The sequence below is a fragment of the Archocentrus centrarchus genome, chromosome 17 (genome assembly GCF_007364275.1).
Source record: "Archocentrus centrarchus isolate MPI-CPG fArcCen1 chromosome 17, fArcCen1, whole genome shotgun sequence".
NCBI lineage: Eukaryota > Metazoa > Chordata > Actinopteri > Cichliformes > Cichlidae > Archocentrus > Archocentrus centrarchus.
Genome location: NC_044362.1, coordinates 7844276 through 7864335, shown reverse-complemented (window position 1 = coordinate 7864335; position 20060 = coordinate 7844276). Strand labels below are relative to the sequence as shown.

The following is a 20060-nucleotide window of genomic DNA, read 5'->3' as shown; positions in this document are numbered from 1 at the left end:
CCACAATGACGTCTCTGCAGTGCAACTTGTCATACTTCAGTTAACTGAGATTAAGAGTTAACTGAATATCTTCAGTTAACTCTTCTATTTTATTTCTCCGTGTTTTATACAAGTTAATGAAGTTCTCCCAGATGGCCAAATATAACCATTCTGAGTAGTAAAGAATAACGTAATCAAATCAAATTCCCCAAATTTACCGTTGCTGGAAATCACATCAAATGTTTGTCGGCCTGATTAGGACAGCAGGAGGGCGGAGGGGGGGTCTGGTGGGTGGTTGACGTGAAACTGTTTAGCCCACTCTTAGTGATCCATTATACAGGCGCTTCCTTCCTCCAATCCAAGGCCTGCTTTTCCCGGCCTGGCACGCCCACCCCGCCGTCACTGTGGGAGAGTCAGCGGGGCCTTCTGGTCTTCCTGGTCCTCAGCTCCGCCTCGCCTCGATTTGGCCGGACAGGGGAAACACTTCTCAGTTAAAGAACAAAAGCAACAACGGGCGGACCGAGGGGCACGGATTAACGGCCGCTCGGATTCAGACTCTCGCGGATTGGAGGTTTGTGCCCTCTTCGGCAGGAATTAGCCGACGACTTAACTCCTAGAAAACGCGACAAACTTGGTCGCCTCGCATCTTTGTATCCCGGCCGTAATCCGTCGAGGCGCTTGATAAATAAGACAAGGGTCAAACAAACGGACGGGGCGAATCGTTTCCCTGCTCTGCCTTTAAACTTCGGCCATAAAAAAGCGGAGTGGCGGGGGGGGGAAGCTGATTTTCTTTGGTTTTCTTTTTCGCTCAAACGGACCTCGGGAATAAAAGGCTTGTTTGGCGTTTTTGGTAAGTTTATTTTTATGTTTCACTGAAGCGTGTCTGACGACGGAGTGCGCCTGTGCAGTATGAAGCGTTTTAGTTAGTACGCCATAAAGGAGGGGAGGCGGACGGGGGGGACGCTGGACTGCTATTGTAGCTGATATGGGCAACAACTTTTACAGCTTTTTGTTATACGAAGACAAAAACACAGCGTATAAACTCTAACTGGGTATCGGGGGGGGGGGGGGGGGGAAATGAGTAAAACATCAAAAAAGAAAAAAAAAAAGAAGAAGAATGTGGGGGCGCCCCATGAGCTCATCCCCGTGGGTTTTAGTCTGCCACCAGTGAGTAATAGTGATTTCATAATTGTTAGCTAATGTTTGTGTTACACTTGGGCATTTCTTCTGTGGTTCAGGCGACCTAAATCGTCGGCAGTGGCGTAAGCGCTCAACTAAATACGCAACAATTCCAAATAAAGATCACATTCTTCCAAATTAAGAGTGGCTTTCATATTATGAAACTGTCCATTATGCAGTTTCACACACCTGATTGTCATAATTGGATAAAGCCTGCAGTCGGACAACATGTCAAACACTGGTCCAGCAGCTCATCTGAGCAGCTCAAGCTTTTGTGAATCCTTTAAGTGATGACCCAACACCTGTTGCTTAAAAACAATTTGCTAATCAAGATATTATAACCACTTTTCACAAGCAATATTTGCTTTTTAATAATTTATATGCGCAGTGTGCCTAAGCTTAGACTTATGTGCGACCGTGCAAATGTTTTGGTGGCTACCTCTGTGAAGAGGCTACACTTGTCTCTCAGGACTGAGAACCTGGAAGTGGAACAAAGCCTGAGTGGGAAGGGGTGAGAAAGCAGACTGTGATGGATTGCTCATTCTGCCCCCACCCTTTGCGGCCAGCCCCCCCCCCCCCAACTCATACAAAACAAAAGTCAGCCATCATGCTCTGGGGGAGGGGAGACTCAGTCTGGATAGAGTATACCACTAGTTTCATTGAGAGTTCAGAATAAGGAGAGCAGAGTAGGGGGGAGGGGTGGCAGCTGTCCCATAATTGACTTTGAGAATGAATGAGAACATGGAGATCTTAAAACGTCCGAGTCTGTACTCTTGAGAAGACGTCGGCCTTCTCTTCACAATAATCTTATCTTCAGTTCACTTTGGCAGCTGAGAGAAGTAAAACACTAAATCGTTGCTTCTGTTTCTTTTCTAGGTGAAAGCACATATTTTGATAACCCAGATGGCTACATACACTGAACATAACTGCAGAAATGGATTACCTGTGGACATGAAGGAGATGTTGGAAGAAAAAGTAAAGACAGAATGTGAAGAAAATCTCGAAGCCAAATGCTCCTTGAAGGATTTGCGTGACTCTCCCTGCTCAGCTGACAGTAATACAAGTGGAGTGGCTAGTTTCACCACGAACCACAACTCTGTTGTGTGTCTGCCTCTAGTGTCAGAGGGATTGAAACTGGTATGGACGCAGTCTGATCAGACCCGTGAACTCGACAGCATCCCAGAGCTGGTCAAGGCCTTTAACTTTTCCCTACCCATCATCTCGGGAGGTTAGCACCCTGGCCCGGGTCTGTGCCTTGCCACTGGACAAAGTTAAAGTGTGGTTTATGGTGCAGAGAATTAAATACGGTATTAGCTGGTCCTCAGAGGAAATTGAGGAGACAAGGCGAAAGTTGGCAGTGCCTGAGCTTTGTGATGACTCCACTGAAACAAACAAGAACAGTAGCATGAAAAAGAGCAGGAGTTTTGAGGAACTGGTAATTGAAGACAAGGACAGTGACGAAGAGGAGAGCGCTCTTTCCAGCTTCCCACCTCAGAAGAACGGCCCAAAGTGTGAGTCACCAGATTCATACAAACCAGCCAAATCCAGCACCCCATGTTTCAGTTCAACCCTCCCACCTCCTCGGGATTCCTACTTCTACCACCCACCAGCAGAAACGCCAGCAGCCGACCTCTCCTTTGACCTTTCAGAGTCGTCTTCACGACAGCATCGCCACGGACGTTACAAAAAGTCTAAAGCTCAGCTTGCTGCCCTTCGCAAAAGTTTTCTGAGAGAGAACTGGCCTGCAGAGGCAGAGCTTAGACGCTTGCAAGAAGAAACTGGGCTAAGCCGCAACGACATTCGCAAAATGGTCAGTGACAGTCGTTACCAGCTCCGCGTCGGTCGAGGAAGCCTGGCAGCAGCCCAGAACTTTTCTCAGCACACTGCTGTTGGGAGTAAACATGATCAACAGTCTCAGCCTCTTCCGCTTATTACTCAGAAGTCTCGTCAGCTTAATGGGGCGAAAGGCCATGAGTCAGCACGTAGCAATGGTATTAGAAATTCCCACTTCTTTCAGACCTTTCTGTCAAATAGCCTGGAGGCATTTGGGGAAAGGGTCCTTGAGGCACAAGGGCACGATGTTATTGAGGATCTTTCTGGTGATGGAGACAGTTTTAAAGATGAGGAACCGAGTGATGAACGACCCTTACAGCTGATCAAGACTTGCAAGATTGAGCCAGATGTTCCCATGGAACAATCAGGTATATCCAAATACTCTCCTTATTCTTCCCCCTCAGGCAGCCCACCATTGTCTGTCTCACCTAACAAACCATTTTCAAACAAAATCAGCACATCAAAGAAGCCAGGCCAGTTGGCCAAAACTAGTCCCTCCACATCTACATCCCCCGCCCTCACTCCTGCTGGACGGCCAAGAAAGACCAAGGAGCAGTTGGATGTGTTAAAGCAGCATTTCTTGCGTTGCCAGTGGCCCAAGAGTGAAGATTACACCGAACTTGTTAAGCTTACTGGTTTGCCGCGGGCAGATGTTATTCAGTGGTTTGGTGACACACGCTACGCTGTCAAAAACGGCCAGCTGCGCTGGGTGAAGGGGGTCCGTGATCAGTTCTTGGCAGAGCTGGCTGCCCAGCAGAGTGGCAGCGGTTTAACAAATGGAAGCGGAACGTCCTCTCGTCCTGGGGGCAGCCGTAAACGAAAATCTCAAGCAAATGGAAGGAGCGCAGATTCCCCTGATAGCCAGCCGTTGGTGAACTATTACCTTTCAAATGGCGCACTACATGAAAAAGACCTCGACACTCTATGCAAGAAATCGAGAATGAGCTACCAGCAGGTGCGGGATTGGTTTGCAGCTCAGGATGTTGGGGAGACTAACCAAGAATCTATTGTTGTTACTTAATAACATTTCTACAATGAGGTGCTCATCAAATCTTTTGCACCATCAAAAGTAATTATTACTTTGGTTTGTATTGCTTTAACTGAGCAGGTTTGTAACATTCAGTCTTCCCACTACAAGCCCAAAGTGAGGTTTGTGTTTTATATGTGCTGCATTCCCTGCTTATCCTAATATATTTGGACTTGAAATATCATTGTGCTGCCTGCATTACTGTAAATAGGGCAGCAACTCGTACACTGGTTTGCTTTACTTTGTGAGCTTATTATTTTTGTTTAGATATCACTACAGAATTTTTAGTATGTTATGTAGTTTTATAATTTAAATTGGTTGTACATTTGGTACCTGACTATAGCAGATAACTTACTGCTCCATAAAATGTCTGCATTGATGAATTTGTTGACTGATCACTGTGTGTAACCATTCCTTTATAGCCAATAAGTCCTCATCGTGAAAAGCACACTGGACATGCACACTTTAAATTGACATCTTGCACTTTGGTTTATGAGCCTGCTGCCATTATATTAATTAAAATCCAATTATTTCACAAAACACAAAGTCCTAATGATACAGTGTTGTTCTTGATCCTTTTAAACTCGTCATGCTTATTTAAAAAGAACGATACAGAAAATGCAGCCAAATTTACCATTTAAAGTGGATTTTTGAAACATATTCCTTGATTCCATTTTAGTGGCTGTGCTGCAATTCTTAGTATTTAAACACTGGTGGTTGCTTGCATATAACTGCACCTCTGTGACAGTAAGAGCCAGCAGTACTAAGAAGCAGCAGTCACATCAACACCAAACAAATGCCAACCCACACATTGGTTCAGGGGGTTTGTCTCCCCCCCCCCCTCTCCTGTTAGAGTAGTTGACTCTCTGGTTTATAATATAGACAAACAGTACTGTGTAATCCAAAGAGAAATTTTGTCAAATCACATTATGATTTATAACCCAAGCATTATACATTTGTCTTATCAGTTTATGTATTTATTAGTTCCTTCACGGCTGTGTTTGCGAGATGAAAAACATTTTAGTTGACATATAAAGAATGAAGTGGGCTTTAAATGGAGTCAGAATTTAGTTACTTAGAAATGCCTGGACAAAGGCTGGAAATGTTTATGAAACCGTGTGCATCACTTTGTTTTGTCATCCTGTTAGTCGGGAAAAGCTAATGTGTCATACTTTGGGGAAATGTTCATAACATGTAGCGTCCTCCTTGGTTGATGTTTTCAGTTTTTTTTTTTTTTTTTTTTTTTTTTTTTTTTTTTCCTTATTGAAAAACTTATTTGCACAATTTGTGTCACTGGAAACCAGTAAAAGATTGACCTTTATAACTGCGTGTAAAGTTTTTTGAGTATGCTGCGAATATATCTAATTAGTAATATTTATTTTTAATCCACGTTAAGTTCTGTCTTGTGAGCGTAAAGCAAGCGGCTGTGAAATGACTGTGTAGAAATACCTCAGCAGTGTATTTACAGAAAGATTACTATGACTCCAACTAAGATGTTAGTTTAATTCCTTAACAGGATATGGTAATATCAACTTTACATCTATGAAGGTAAAACAATTTACAAACACTTTTTGTTATCTGGACAAAAACAAACTTCAACATGTCTCCTACAACAAATCTCAATTAAGAAACATGTCCAGGGGTGTAAATAAACATTTACTCAGTGCCTGGGAGACTGAACTGAGAATCCACTTATAAACTGGAAAGTACCAGCAGTCTGGGTTCTGGGGACGAAAATGAAAACTAACTCAGTTACATGTGAATACATGAAGAGCTTTCATAAATATGATGCAATGACACATATCAGCACTTGTAACAAACTGCCACACAGCTTTTTTTTTGTTCTCACCTTGTAGGAGTGCTGAATGACGTGGGTGTTCCTTTTCAAAACAAAAAGATTTTGATTGCGGATGGGAGGCACACAGTGTCTAATTAGATGTCGCACCCATGGCAGAGTTCCAAGAGTGTGTTTTGCAGCCACACTTACTGTATTCATGAAGAGAACTATGGCTGGAAATGGAAGCAGCCGATCCAGGAGTCTGTCAAAACACAGACAGGAGAAAGTTTCCTCCTTCTGTTTTTAAATGTCTAACATCTCTATTACTTGTTTTCATAGCTGAATACTTAATTCACTCATAAAAGTTCATTTTTGATCAGGACTCAAAAATCTTTAGGTCCTGTGTCTGAAGGTACAGTAGCTCATTTTCATCATGGAGGAAAACTCCATCTACAAGCAAGACAATCACATGCAGCTGAACCCTGTGAAACGCTCTTGTAAAAGCTTCTTTAGTGTAAATTGAGTTATGACTTATCAGCAATCAATTATTGTTTAAAGGGACTTTAAAGATGCAAAAGCGTGTGTACAGGTCCTGAGACAGGCTTAAATACAAATTGTTTTAGCCAGATTTTTAGTCATTTCCACTACACAACGTTGTCATTTTCCCCACTCTCTACACATTTAGATCACTTAGTGTGACTGCACTGTTAAATCTGCGCTCGATAGCTCAACCAACCCTTTCAGGCAGCTCTTATTAATGTGACAGCAGTTAACTGTGACAGTAGCCGATAAGACACATTAGCTTAATTAAGTGTTGTAGCTCAAATCCCTGATGTTTAGGCCCAGGAGGGGGCCAATTTAAGCCCAGCTGGGCTAGAAATACACTTGTAGAAACCGGAAAGAAGATGTTGATGATGAAGATGGAAAGTTTCAAATTTACTGACAAATGGCTCAAGAACAGGGATTACTGCTTGACAGGTAAAGCTGCTCCCAGGAAGTGCTTACAGAGCTGACTGCATTTGACTTGGGGGAAAAGAAGATATTGTTTAGGATATAGAACAATAATATTTATTATTATTGTTTCATATTAATAAACACATTTAGACAAGGCTTTATTTTACATTTAATTTTTAAGTGGCGTGTGTCTGAGAAAGATATATTTTTACTCAGTTTTCCGTCAAAGGTATGGCCTCAAATGTAATTTAAAATGGCACTGAAGAGGTTAAAAGTCACACTGTAAGCACACATTTATATATCAATTTTACTTAAATAACTCGGGTGTAAACTGTTCCACTGAGTGAAGCAGGGGACTTACGTTGAGGGAGAGACTAGGACCTCTGTCTCTGGGCCACCTCTGGGACTCTGCTGAGCCTACAAGACTGACACAACATCATATCTGAGTACTGATGTGAGAAGAAAGTCAACTATAATATGATAATAAAATGCATACCTTATAGTTCTTGAACGAGGGGTGACTAGCAAAAGAAATAGCACAACCTCAACATCAACTTGAAACAGAAAAAATTAAGCACCAGCAGTAACATAAATCACTGGGACTACCTGGGGAGGTGACAGCCACCGGGAGGGACATCCTCTGAGTTCTGTGGGCCAACATGTTATTACTGCATCATTTAAAAACTAAATGTGAAAGTGAAAAAGTTAAAAAAAAAAAAAGTACATTAGCTTTTACCCTTCAGTTTGAAATTGTCCCGGAGAAACCTGCAGAGCAAAAGATGTGCAGTGAAACATAGCAACTAATTCAAAGAGATTTCTTTTTAATTACACTGGAATACCTACCCTCCTATGTGAAAGAGGCTTCTTCAGTTCCGTAGTTTCTCTCTTCAGCTCTGAAAGCTGCTTTTTTAAGTCAGCGTTCTCTCTTTTCAGCTCTGAGAGTTGCCTGCGGATAACAGACGAGGGAAGAAAAGCACTGCAGTTGGAGGTTTTTATTTACACAGCCACACAGGAACGATAACAGACATTAAAATCACCTGTAACCCTGCTCACTGACTTCCTTCAGGCGCCTTTCCAATTCAGCAGACTTGTGCTTGAAGTGTGCCGTGACTCTCTCCATCTGCATCTTCTGAAATGTGGCAATCTGGGAGCACGAAGACATCATTAGTAAACAATAACTCTGTGAAAACTTTGGCTAGTCCCTAATGAGATAGTAGAGAGATGCATTTCATTTTTCAATCTCCAGCTAATGACATACCACCTTGATAGTAACTGACTGAATACCCTAACATTTAACAGCCTGCTATAACAATTAAAAAACACAGAGGCAAAGGGAGCTTGCCCAGAGGGGACAGACCTGAGATATCTGTTCTAGATGTGATTGGATGACATTCACTGGGTCCTTGAAAAACACTTTTTCCTGTGGCTTCATCTGACACAGAAATATGTCCACATAAAAAAATAGCTGTATGTGTGAAATAAAGTCAAACAGTAAGTTGCTCTAATTACATCAAACTCACCAACCTTATCATTGATGGCCAGATAGCTGCAGCTGGCCTCACATACAGTGCACTGATCTGAGGCAAACAGAAAAAAAAAGTATTAGTAGAGTAAAAAACTGAGTTGCACTGCGTCACATTGGAGACGTGCTGATGAACAATTCTAGTTACAGCTCAGAAGCAAATTAACTCTCTCACTTGATTTAATGCATGCTTCGCAGCAGATGTGGCCGCAGCTGGACACAGCAAACTTGGACCCTCTCCTTGTGAAGCACTGGTTGCAGTGGAACCAGTACATTTTTAGGTTTTTGTGTTTCCTACCTTACAAGTGAACACAAAAACATAATACATAGCATTACTGTCCAGACGAACTGGTCTGTATAGAGCTCCAACCTGTACCCTATGCTCAATACTGTGAGACAGGCCTTATCTCTGAGTTCAGGACCACACTAATCAATAGAAAATCATCGCTGCAGTCAGGTTCAAAACACTTAGGGAAATCAGGCTAATGCTGGCCTTACACCAGATGACCTTTCAAGCTATTACAGTGTTGCAGAACAGTGTCCAGTGTGGCAATAAATTCATGACAGCTGAAACTTGAAAGCTGTGATGGAATAAGGTGCCTTAAGTCAGGATTTTTCTCATCATGATATTCTGTTGAATACATGTTCAATAATTAATGTCTATTATCATTATTGTCTTGGCTCATGTAAATTCTTAAGTTCGATTACATGAACTAAGGTGCACGCTCTTAATTCTCAACCTGTCATTTCCACATTGTGCACGGTCTTTTCTTTTCAAAATCTCCTAGTTATTTGCATATTACATAATGCATATTAGTAACTGCAAGTGTCCCAACTTAGAAACAGCACCAGTCTTTCTTACACACAACTCTAAATTACTGACACTAAATGATGTGATGGTACATTATATAAGCCAGCTCAGAGTGCAAAAGTAGGAAGGGTGCACGCGTGACAGAAGACAAGTAGGATGAGAAGATGGAGAACAGTAATTTCAGATGAAACACAAGCAACTCTGGTAGATTATGTTCTTGTCCTGGTGGTGGTTGGTTATCAAACATTTGGAGTGGTTTTTTATTCCCTTCTCAGCGTTCTAGCCTGAAAAATTTCGCAGGCCAGCGTTATTGGTACTGATTCTGTGTACACTGTAGTGTGATTTCTGTCTGTATAACAGATTTTTAAAATATTATCTGCTCATTCAAAAAGAAATCCTCACCAAATTTAGCCCCATACTAACTATAACAACCATGTATATATTTTTAAATAGGCTTTAACAGGCAAACAGCAGTTGTCTAAATATAAACAGACACATTAAAAACAGTCTGCAGGGGTTTTCAAAGGACAGGTTTATTTATAATTGGGATGTTTTTCTTTGTCAAAAAAAGCACATCCAAATAGCAAAGAAATGCTATCACTTTCCCACTTGTTTTCCTGATTTAGTGACTGCTGTGGCGACACCGTCAGTTAATCCTCACAGACCCTCTGGTGGTTTAATGCAGCCAGTGTTAGCTCGCTAACTAGCTTAAATGATTAAAAATATATACTGCTCAGCCAGCCAAATACTGCAAACGAACAAGAGTGAAAACAAAAGACAAAAAAACCCAAAAACAACCCTTGTGACAACACGGCTGAAAATGCCTAAATGCCCCGCCCCCCTTACCTGGCTGAAGCAGCGGTTTTGCCCAGACAGAGGAGCCGAGGCGCTCAGGGGTCACGCCGAAGGTCCGCGCTCTGGTGTGATTGGCTAATGAGGTGCACACTTTATGACGTGAAGTCAGCAGTATTAACGCTTTAAAAATGCGGATTTTTAGTCATTGCTTGTTTATGCGCTTGGACATCGAGATTCAATGTTTTCTATTTAAAAAAAAAAAAAAAAGTGAAGGATACCTTTTGATTAGTGCTTGGTTGTCAATATAATTTCCCGTCTGGTTAACAGGAGACTAAGGAAAAGTCATTTAGATATCTTGTTTGGGAGGGAGTTTGCACAGCTTTAAGGGCTGCAGTCCAGTATTCTCTGAACTGGTTCAGAGCTGAGGAAATGTTACTCAGCTTGCATCATCCCAAGAATACAAGTTAAGACTTGACAGTGCTGTCACAAGAATCACCTAGAAGTCACTAGACTATAACCCTCAGTGCTTTTTATCCATGTACTGAGATGCTTTAACAGCCACAGCCATCTTTGAATTTATCAACCCAAAATATATTCCTTTGGACTGCAGGAAAACCTGAGCACCTGGCATTAACCTGTATGGGTGCATGGAGACCACAGCTGCAGCTAGCAAGGAGATCTGATGCAAGACAGGACCAGGCACTGCACCACACCACCCACCCACACCTGACAGATACGCATTATACTGATCAGTTGCAACACTTATTTTTTTTTTCATACTGAATAACTTAAACTGTTTCAGTGTCTGTATCAGATACACTTGATATCCCCCACCAAATTCAGCTGATGAGTGGTGGGGGGGAAAAAAAATAAAAAAACACACACACACACCCCACCCATACAGCAAGAATCATGACTGTTCAAAGGCAGTATATTTATTCAAGTGACCGGTATCCATTAATGGCAGAGATCTGAAAGGGAGGAAAGTGTGGACAGCCACGAATAAAAACTCAGTTCAGCCTGACGCCACATGGATGGACCATTCCTGTTGAAAACAAAGGAATGTGAGAACAGGAGATGACAGCATCTATACGCCAATGTGAATTTGCCACTTACTTTCATGACTCAAATTCTAATCCATGATGGTGACTGGTCCGAGGACTGCTTTTTGTACTGCACAATGCCTCCCCTACAGAAAGCAGCACTTGAATACAGTACAGACACCACACAAGTACAGCAAGCATGTGCAATTGTATACTGATGCTAGATCCCTTTCATCCTGGCCTTGCAGCTGGACTCACAGCAGTCACACAAACTGTTATATATAGGGTTGTCAAGCAACTCCAGCTGAATCCAGCAAGGAGTGGATAAGTCAGTGGTCAGGTTTATACAAGCTCAATTTAATCTAACATTTGAGACTAACCACAATCTAACATTATGTTGGACTCAGGAGTCACATGTTTTACCCATGATCTTTGACATAGTGGCAGGCCTTCTTGGTACGGTCAAGACTGCTGGGATCCCAAGCTACAAGGCTGCAGTGAATATACACCTGCAGATAGTATTTTAGGGTTTAAAAAACATGGCGCTTCAGTTACTTTCATGAAATTCTTGCACAATTACAGAAATAAGCATTACCTCCTCTCCCAGAGCAAACTTGAAGGCTTGAATGACAGGCGGATCTCTGATGTCTTTTGTCTGGGTTCAAATTTCGAGCGCGATCTCATACTGTCCACAAGACATCTGTGAGGTTCAAAGAGATCAGATTACTGATTGTCTAGTCAAAAAGTGCCCAAGTCAGTGCCTCTAGATAGTGCAGGAGTACCCCTTGTTGGTAATTATTGGGTAGAGAGCACTTGAGGCTGCAGCTCTGGTGTAGTGGCAGCTACACATTCATCAATAAGTAGCAGCAAGGGCTGATGGGTCTGCTGCTCCACACTCGCCATGATGGGGATCAGAGAGCCAGAGGGAACCTGGTAGATTCAGCAGGGCCTGAGAAGTCAGCTAGATTCACACGGAGAAGCCAATGAGTTAGCAAGTGTGATTTGGAAGCCTACCATTTCAGTTAACATGTTTTGATACCCACCATTCATAAGTCCAATATGAAACACTAAATCTTCTAAACCATAGGTATTAAACACTGGTTCATAAATCAGGGGGTACCAGTCTTGGGCCTGCATGAAATAAAGGTGAGGTAGCAGCATTAAAACATCCATTTCCTTTTTCTCTTGGAATCAACTCTATGTTATAGTACGCCCACTTACTTTGCATATTCACAGACAACCAACTGAATGTAGGGAGGGATGAGAGAGTTGGGGGGGGACATATAAGTCAGATCATTGGAGTAGATCAGTTGGTTCCCAGTAACCTATGGAGGGGAAAGAGATGCATCACCAACCTGCAGGAACATATAGCACCTTCATGTATCTAGTTCTGGGCTACTCACAACTCTCCTAAAGTTACAGTCACTGAAATCCACAGCGAAGACAGCCTCCCTGTGGGTGAAGCTTGTGGGGAAACAGTTTCCCAGACGGAACAGTGACATATCAGCCTGGGATCTACTGTCTGTCCACACCAGTGTCACAAAATTATGTCTACAGTCCAGTGTCAGTTCTTTAAGAGGAAGAAAAGTGGCAAAATAATGTAAAAATTATGTACATACTCTTAAAAAAAAATAAACATTTTCATTTAGACATTACCTGCATTTACTGACATGCCTACCAGGCTGAAAACAACTGCACAATACCAAATGCAAGCCATCATGACCAAACACTCAATGCTGGCCCAGGTGGTTTTATTCCCTCTGACAGGGGCCTGCTAATCAACAAAACCTATTTCACCTGCTGTAGGTTAGTACCTGCAGGTGCAGCAGTGACAGGGTGATTGCAACAAAAGTTCAATTCAGTTTGATGTGAGTCAAATTATGGCATGTTAATATTTTGGTCTACTTTGCATCAGATTATGATCATGAATAGATGTTCGTAGTGGTTTGTTGAAAAGAACAAAAAATGAATTTAATGAGGAGTTATATCAGTACATGGTCATTTCAAAGATAGCAGTCGAGGTCAGAAAAAAAAAAATCTTCAAAAAGTTAGCATCCATTTTTACCTGCAATCACATTTCAGTCAGTAAATACAGTGGTGTGTTATCCCATAGAGAGCTGCAGTATATGCTGTGCATCAGTGTCAACACTATAAAACATGATTTGTGTCACCACCCTTCTTTAAATACAGGGAACAAGTCAGATTGACACTTTTTATATCAACTGGACCGCTTTGTCCTCATGTCTTCCCTAGCATGTGACTGTAGTTACGCTAGACAAGAGCTCAGCTTGGTCATAACCTCCAAGTTAACTCAATATTCAGTAAATGAACAGGTAAGACAGGATGAGTGCACCGAATCCTAGCCTATCCAGCTGTCACAGGGATAAAAGAACCAGTTACCACCGATGGCAGCTTTAGAATAGCTACTTAACTTAATCACGCACATTTTTGGACTGCAGGAGGAAGCCAGAGTACCCACACAAGGAAGGGAGAACATGCAACTCCAGAAAGGCCTCAGCCAGTACATTTGGACCCAGGACCTTCTCGCTGTGAGCCAACAGCAAGAACGGCACCAACTCATGTCTCAACATACAAGTACCCCAAGGGCACAGTTTACAGGTACAGAAATAGTTTGATTGCACATCTTCAGAGGACGATCTGTAGAGCTTGACTAAAAGCAGCAGTGTTAACTGCCATTTGACAGAACAGCAAAGATACAAATGTGAGTTTATAGTGTTTTATTTTGTAATCAAGCATGGATGCATTTTTTTTTTTTTTAAAAAGAAAACATGCTGCATGTTTTATTAATCCACAGTGAAAAAAAAAAACAAAATCATGCAATAGTGATGTCCAGAAAGGTTGAGGTCCTCTGCCATCAGCCCCTCAGTTCTGAGTTGCCATCAGTTTTAACTGAGCTTTATCTCTCAGCTTACTGAAGCTGAGAGTCAGCTGTGGTGACAGACTCCATTAATGTGTTGCTGTCCTTCAAGTCAGATTGGTCCACAATGATAATGGGTCCCAACACAGAGTTGCGCTTCGGGCCATCTGATGCTGCAAGGAGATGAATTCATGAGAGAGAAACAAGCACAACCTACTTTACTTTGAAGTGAGGGCATCTGAACACATCTGCCTCATGAGCTGAACACTGCCAATTTTGCTAGGTTAGCTCTAGAAACATTTCTGAGTCAGAGTCACTTTCACAGTACAGGACTGATAGCATGCTGCCACACTAACGAGCACACAAGGTTACCCATTCGACACCCCTCCTGAGCCGAGACTTGCAGCTTGAGTCACAGCAGCTACAGAGGGAGCTCTGAGATGGGTCATCAAGTAGTTCCCACCTGGAAAAACAAGTTACATATTTAGTTGTGCCTCATTCAGTTATGCCAACAGCATTCTGCCTCTAAAATGAACATAACTGTACTGCAAGTAGCATAAAAATAGTGAAGTACAGTTTTGCTCAGGTAGAACACTTGAGCCCCCCCCCCCCCCCCCCCCCCCCCAAAAAAAAATTCATCTTTAGTTTAGATATACTAGTTAGCTAGTCACTAAATAAGTCTTTAACAGTACTGCCATTTTCATTTAGCTGGTGTGTTTACCATTTATCCAGACTAAGATCAAGTAGTTGTAAAGTACAACTCATTAAAACTTCATAATTACCTGTCATTTCCCTTCACGTAATGACAAGCCTTCTTGTCTTCATCAAGCGCTTCAGGATCCCATACAGTCAGTTTACAGTGGATGTACATCTAAGAACAGAGCACTAAAGTCAAGATTCCTATAAAAACATTTTGTCCTGAAATAAATTACCAGTTACCTTGTACTAACCTCTCCAGAACCAAGCTTAAAGGACTGGAGGTAGAGGATGATGGAAGATGAATGGTACCGAGGCAGGAACACCGAGTTTCCATTTCTGCTTTCCAAAAGACACCTGACAGAAAAAAAAAAAAAATTGGAGCCTCAGATTGGCAATAAGCATCTCTTCCACTGCAGTGACTGCAAAGACCAAATAATCTCTAAACGCTACCCCTTGTTAATGATTGGGTAAACCTGGCTTCTGGGCTGCAGCTCGGCTGTGGTGGCTGCGACACACTCCTCCATGAGCAACAGCAGCGGCTGATGAGACTTCTGCTCCACTGCCGCCCATATTGGGATAGGTGAGCCCAGGGTAATAACGTTTGTTTTTGCTATGCTTGATAGCTCCTCTGTGAGGAAAGGAAACGTTTAGATGTTTGCATTTTAGCATGCACTTGTGCCATTTGGCAGTGAGAGTTTACCATTGAGCAGTGCCATGTGGAAGACCAGCCCACTGCGACCTTCAGAAAGCCCTGCGCCAGGGTTCAGGAACCGGGGAACCCAACCCCTGGGTCTGAAATAAAAGTGGCAAGGTTCTTAATTCGCACATTTGGTTTAATTTCAGTTTTAAGGGCCGGGGTGGTGTGTGTGTGTGTGTGTGTGTGTGTGTGGTACCTTCTGAAAGCACATTCAATGGGATGCACAAAATGTGGCGGATTTGGTTTTGCCTGTGGCCTGTAACTCAGTTCATTTCGATAGATTATACGTTTTCCCTTTATCTGCAGGAGGGAAAAAAAAAAAAAACAGATTGATGATTAAAACACAAGTGTTTAAAGCTATTGAAGGTGCAACTTGCAGGTATATTACCGTCTTCACAAACTTGCACTCAGTAAACGTGTAGTTGAACTGCGCTTCCCCCTCTCCGGTGGGCAGAACGTTCCACTGAGACGCCATGCAGTTTCCAAGGAAGAGCCGAGCCGCATACGGTACCAGCTCCGCATTGACCCTCCACGTCACACTCACAGAATTTTTTCCGCAGACCACGTCGATGTCTGCAAACAGATTCTCATGATCATCTTTTATTTGCATAGAAACGCTTTATTTAAAAAAAAAAAAAAAAAAAAAGTGCGCAAAATGAATACCTGCATTTGCAACACTCGGCGCAAAAACAGCCAGGATTAGTACACCTAGGTAGAGATGAGTCCCCATGACTGAACGATCCTGAGCACACTACGAGCAACATGCATTATGAGCTTTGTGGCTAATTAAGGAAACCATGATCACCTGCGTGAAAGCAGAGCCGCGTGGAGTCAGAGGTTCAGAGTGGTTTTACGCATTCACAAAATCTGAGCTTGTCACTGTGTGGACAGGTGGACCTTAACAGAGTGGTATTTTTATAAATAGTTTTATGATCATTGTTATATTTACTTTTCTTACCGCATTTGCTTGACAGAGTTTAAGGCTTTTCCTTCCTCTTATCTGCATCTTTCTAAACAAATTATTTTAATGTTGCATGCTGCTATATGTTTTCCAGTTATCTTGAGAACTGACAAGTCTTACAGAAGACAGTGATGTGTGTGTCATATCAAAGACCAAGCTGGATGCTCCCACTGACACTTACAGTATTACTTTTCATAAAGCTTAAATTAAATTAAAGCTTAAATTATGTGGATCAGCAGCTTTGCAACCTTATTTTGATTTACTTTCGCTTGCATTCACACAAGACTTGAAAGAAGTATCTCAGAAAGCGTAAATAAGGTAAACTTGTATGTGACTATCAACTAATGAAATGTCTCCATCTATTGATTATATCTATTTAAATATGTTTTGGGCTGATGGAAGCATTGTCCCAAGAACAGTTACATATTTTAGGAACTTTTATCAGGTTTGGATGAATGGATGATTCTTAGCTCATAGTATATGCTATGTTTTTGAATGTTTATATACTTTTGTATGAAATTCATTTTTATTTGCAACCATAAAAAACTAATATTTCAATACTGTGAAAAGTCTTGAGCCACCCCTCATTTCTTTATATTTTTCTTCCAGGGAGCCAAACTTTCTTGTCATTTTTGAAATGGTGTTGAGCAAAAGTTCATCCAGCTTTCTGCAGGTCTTCCATGCTTTTTCACTCATTTTCAGTCCAGTTGTTATACATTAACATTTTCATTTGTATCTTTAGGCCCTTTGTTACTAGTAGCTTGTTGCAAAAACACATAATTTGTTCCCACTTCTTTAGCTGAATCTATGAAAATGTCAAATATAACACAGTCTGACGGGGATAAAATAATATTTTTGCACCAACAAGATGATTCTCAAAGAGGAAGGCCTAAAAAAAACAACTATCTACAGCAGATGAACAGTATCTGAAAGTCATGTCCTTAAAAAAGGAAGGGTGGCTGTCAAGAAGCCATTCTTATGGAAGGGAAATAGGGGGATAAGATATCTTTATTGTCATTGCACAATACAATAACATTTTGTTGGATCCATCCTCCAGGTGATGAAATAATAAATAATACAAAACTGAAATAAGAAATACATATAAAAAAATAAGGATCTGGTATTTACAGTGAGCAGAGGTTGTATAAATGGCAATAAACTGTTTATTTACAACTAGATGCAATGTGCTAAAGTGGCAGAGTGAATGTGCAAGGGGATTGTCTATTGGGTTTGATATGGTCAGTGTTCAGTAGTGTAACAACTCTGTGGTAAAAGCTGTTTCTCAGTCTAGAGGTTTGGGTGTACAGTGTCCTGTAATGCCTCCCAGAAGGCAGAGGGCTGAAGAGGCAGTGTCTGGGATGTGTGCTGTCCCTGATTATGGATGTGACCCGCCTGGTGCAGCGAATCCTGTATATGTCCTCCAGTCTGGGGAGCCGGTGGTCCTCCCAGCAGTTCTGATGATGCACTGGAGAGCTTTCCTGTTCTCTGCAGTGCAGCCAGTGTACCATACTGAGAGAAAAGGCCGAGGGATGTCGAATTATACAAGAACTGGACTGATAATTGTTGGCAACAGGTCTGGAGTGATGAACACCAATTTCACATTTTTCCATAATCAGTATGGAGGAGATCAGGAGAGGTAGCACAAGTGTCTACAACATCTGCAAAACACAGAGGCTCTGTCATGTTTGGGGGCTGCCTTTCAACCAGTGGAGTTGGAGATCTTGTCAAAATTGATATAATTATGAACACAGAAAAGTACAGTCAGATTTTGATCCACCATGTGATACCATTTGGAAAGCTTCTGATTAGCAGTAGCTTCATTTTTCAGCATTACAGTGATGCCAAACACACAGTAAGCCTACTGTATATCTTTTTTCTTCGACATTCTAAATAAAGTATAGTGACAGTAATTCACCCTCAGGCAGGTATAACATTGTGTTTATGTGATGCTGTATCAGTAAAAGTATTACATAATAATAAAGCATACTGGAAGGTTTATTTTGCTGCCAACAGAACTTGCATTTTCATATATGGGGTATATTTCAGAGCTGTTTTATTACATCGCTAAGGTTAGTTAGGAACATACTTAGGTTCGCATACAATCTGCTGCGACTTTACCAAAGATGTGTGGAAATCACTGATTTGTTATCAAAGTTACACTTCAGAGCGGAACGATAAGGCTGATGTGTTTGTCATGTCCGGAATGTTAGCCTGTGACACAGGAAGTAAAGGCAGGTTAGCAGAAGAAGCTGGTTGTTATTCGGCAATTTGCTGTTTCGTTCGTTAAGCAGTTCATATAATTTGTTAGTATTATATTCTTTAGTCAGCATGTTGATCAAAGTCAAGGTAAGAACACTAGTTTTTTTTTTAATTCTGGCTCAGGCTCCTCCGGGGTCGCTCAGTCCCGTCTCTGCTGCTCGATATCCCGCTAATATCACGGAGCCGGTCCGCTCATTTATTTCAGGGCCCGGAGCTCAACTTACCCGGGACATGCTGTGTAATAAAGGCGTTTAAGTATCTACCGATTCAAGAAAAACTACTGTTTCTCCGATGACTTGCTGTTTTTTTTTTTACTCTGGTTAATACCTGTGGTTGCTAACATGGCTGAAAGCAGGTTAGCCGGTGTTACACTGAAACCACTGAACACCTAACAATTTGTGACAAAGCAAAAAGGACAAAGGCTGATTTTCGCTGAATTAGTCTTTGTAAGCTGGATATATTTGAGGGGTTACGCTCTACAGACGACACAAGACGTGACTGTGTAATTGCGACCGAAATGTGGATGTTTTTCTAAAATTTTTAGTGAAAATAATTAATTGTAATAAATAATTACCAGCTGTTGTATTAGTCACCACAGGTATCCTTTTTAAAACGCTGGATCCAGCCAGAGTTCACATCTTCTGGTAAAATGACATCAAATTTAGTATCTAAATGGTCTCGAAATGCCTAAATATTTACTTAGAGCAGAATCAGATATATGACAGTGTTTATTTCCAGATGTTTTGTAGCTGAAATTCCTCTCTGAGGCTGGCTTGAAACTGGGAAAATCCTTGATGAAAGGCTCCTTGTGCTTGTCCATTAGATTGTGACATTTCTTTTATGCTTCAGACTCTCACTGGAAAAGAAATAGAGATCGACATTGAGCCCACAGACAAGGTAACTGGTGATATGTTTTCATTGTTAAATGCAGCTGAAAGGCTTTGTCTTAATGCTTAATTGTTGCTCAAATAAAGGTGGAGCGAATTAAAGAGAGGGTGGAAGAGAAAGAAGGGATCCCACCGCAGCAACAGAGACTCATCTACAGCGGAAAACAGATGTGAGTTATTTTACTCTGCAGTTGTTGGTGTGTGATCTTGAGGTGTTCTCCTTTACACTCTTATCCTCTGCTTTGTGTCTTATGGATGTCAGGAATGACGAGAAGACAGCAGCAGACTACAAGATCCAGGGAGGCTCAGTGCTGCACCTCGTGTTGGCGCTAAGAGGAGGATCGACGCACCACAGTTGCCGCTTACCCCTCTCCTCCTCCTCCTCCTCATAAGTCACTGTTGGCATGGGGGAGCCGGCTGAGTACCAACACTTTGGGTGTCTGTCACCGTCTAACCATGTTACAGCACAGAAATCTGAAATCGCACGCTCCCAGGCTGATGGAAAAGAGAAAAAAAAAAATCAAATGTAAACGTTAAAACAAAACAAAGGACATTCTAATTTGTTTGTACATGTTTTTGAGAACCCTAACTGGCTTTCTGAGTTTGACCAGTTAATGCAGGCACCTGTACAGAGACAGTTTAACACTCTGGTCTTTTTGCTTGTGAATAAATGCTGATGTTGATCCAAGGGTTGTTCTCTAACACACACACACACACACACACACACACACACACACACACACACACACACACACCAAA

General features: G+C 41.8%; 5 protein-coding genes across 7 annotated transcripts; 2 read left to right on the top strand and 3 right to left on the bottom strand.

The window, feature by feature from the left end:
* The first annotated feature begins 351 nt into the window (after window positions 1-351).
* LOC115795701 (zinc fingers and homeoboxes protein 3) lies at window positions 352-4401 on the top strand. The gene is given in 3 exon segments (XM_075074438.1): window positions 352-550; window positions 2035-2360; window positions 2362-4401. Coding segments are annotated over 2 exon segments (1950 nt in total). The 5' UTR covers window positions 352-550; window positions 2035-2061; the 3' UTR covers window positions 4013-4401.
* Window positions 4402-5544: 1143 nt separating this feature from the next.
* LOC115795716 (RING finger protein 212B) lies at window positions 5545-9997 on the bottom strand. Of its 2 annotated transcripts, none has more exons than XM_030751757.1 (13): window positions 9929-9997; window positions 8447-8569; window positions 8274-8326; window positions 8107-8181; window positions 7787-7893; window positions 7593-7695; window positions 7486-7514; window positions 7356-7396; window positions 7246-7270; window positions 7111-7174; window positions 6006-6057; window positions 5868-5898; window positions 5545-5742 (listed from the first exon to the last, which is right to left on the bottom strand). In XM_030751757.1, the coding sequence occupies exons 2-13, from the start codon at window positions 8544-8546 to the stop codon at window positions 5679-5681; spliced, it is 744 nt and encodes a 247-aa protein (XP_030607617.1). In that variant the 5' UTR covers window positions 8547-8569; window positions 9929-9997; the 3' UTR covers window positions 5545-5678. The 2 variants fall into 2 exon arrangements, with proteins under 2 accessions (XP_030607617.1, XP_030607618.1); XM_030751758.1 differs by having other exon boundaries at window positions 8447-8565; window positions 9929-9990.
* Window positions 9998-11140: 1143 nt separating this feature from the next.
* Window positions 11141-12656, bottom strand: LOC115795546 (zona pellucida sperm-binding protein 3). Its single transcript, XM_075074436.1, is given in 11 exon segments — window positions 11141-11235; window positions 11345-11429; window positions 11516-11547; window positions 11550-11620; window positions 11703-11736; window positions 11739-11843; window positions 11846-11881; window positions 11964-12051; window positions 12138-12245; window positions 12324-12490; window positions 12577-12656. Coding segments are annotated over 11 exon segments (885 nt in total). The 5' UTR covers window positions 12641-12656.
* Window positions 12657-13743: 1087 nt separating this feature from the next.
* LOC115795710 (zona pellucida sperm-binding protein 3-like) lies at window positions 13744-15924 on the bottom strand. 2 transcript variants are annotated; one of them, XM_030751748.1, is made up of 9 exons: window positions 15858-15924; window positions 15583-15767; window positions 15391-15494; window positions 15198-15289; window positions 14948-15125; window positions 14749-14851; window positions 14581-14669; window positions 14155-14261; window positions 13744-13971 (listed from the first exon to the last, which is right to left on the bottom strand). In XM_030751748.1, the coding sequence occupies exons 1-9, from the start codon at window positions 15922-15924 to the stop codon at window positions 13850-13852; spliced, it is 1047 nt and encodes a 348-aa protein (XP_030607608.1). In that variant the 3' UTR covers window positions 13744-13849. The 2 variants fall into 2 exon arrangements, with proteins under 2 accessions (XP_030607608.1, XP_030607609.1); XM_030751749.1 differs by having other exon boundaries at window positions 13744-13972; window positions 14171-14261.
* Window positions 15925-18345: 2421 nt separating this feature from the next.
* nedd8l (NEDD8 ubiquitin like modifier, like) lies at window positions 18346-19984 on the top strand. Its single transcript, XM_030751761.1, has 4 exons — window positions 18346-18501; window positions 19264-19311; window positions 19389-19471; window positions 19564-19984. Exons 1-4 carry the CDS (start codon window positions 18484-18486, stop codon window positions 19691-19693), a joined length of 279 nt encoding a protein of 92 aa, XP_030607621.1. The 5' UTR covers window positions 18346-18483; the 3' UTR covers window positions 19694-19984.
* The last annotated feature ends 76 nt before the right edge of the window (window positions 19985-20060 follow it).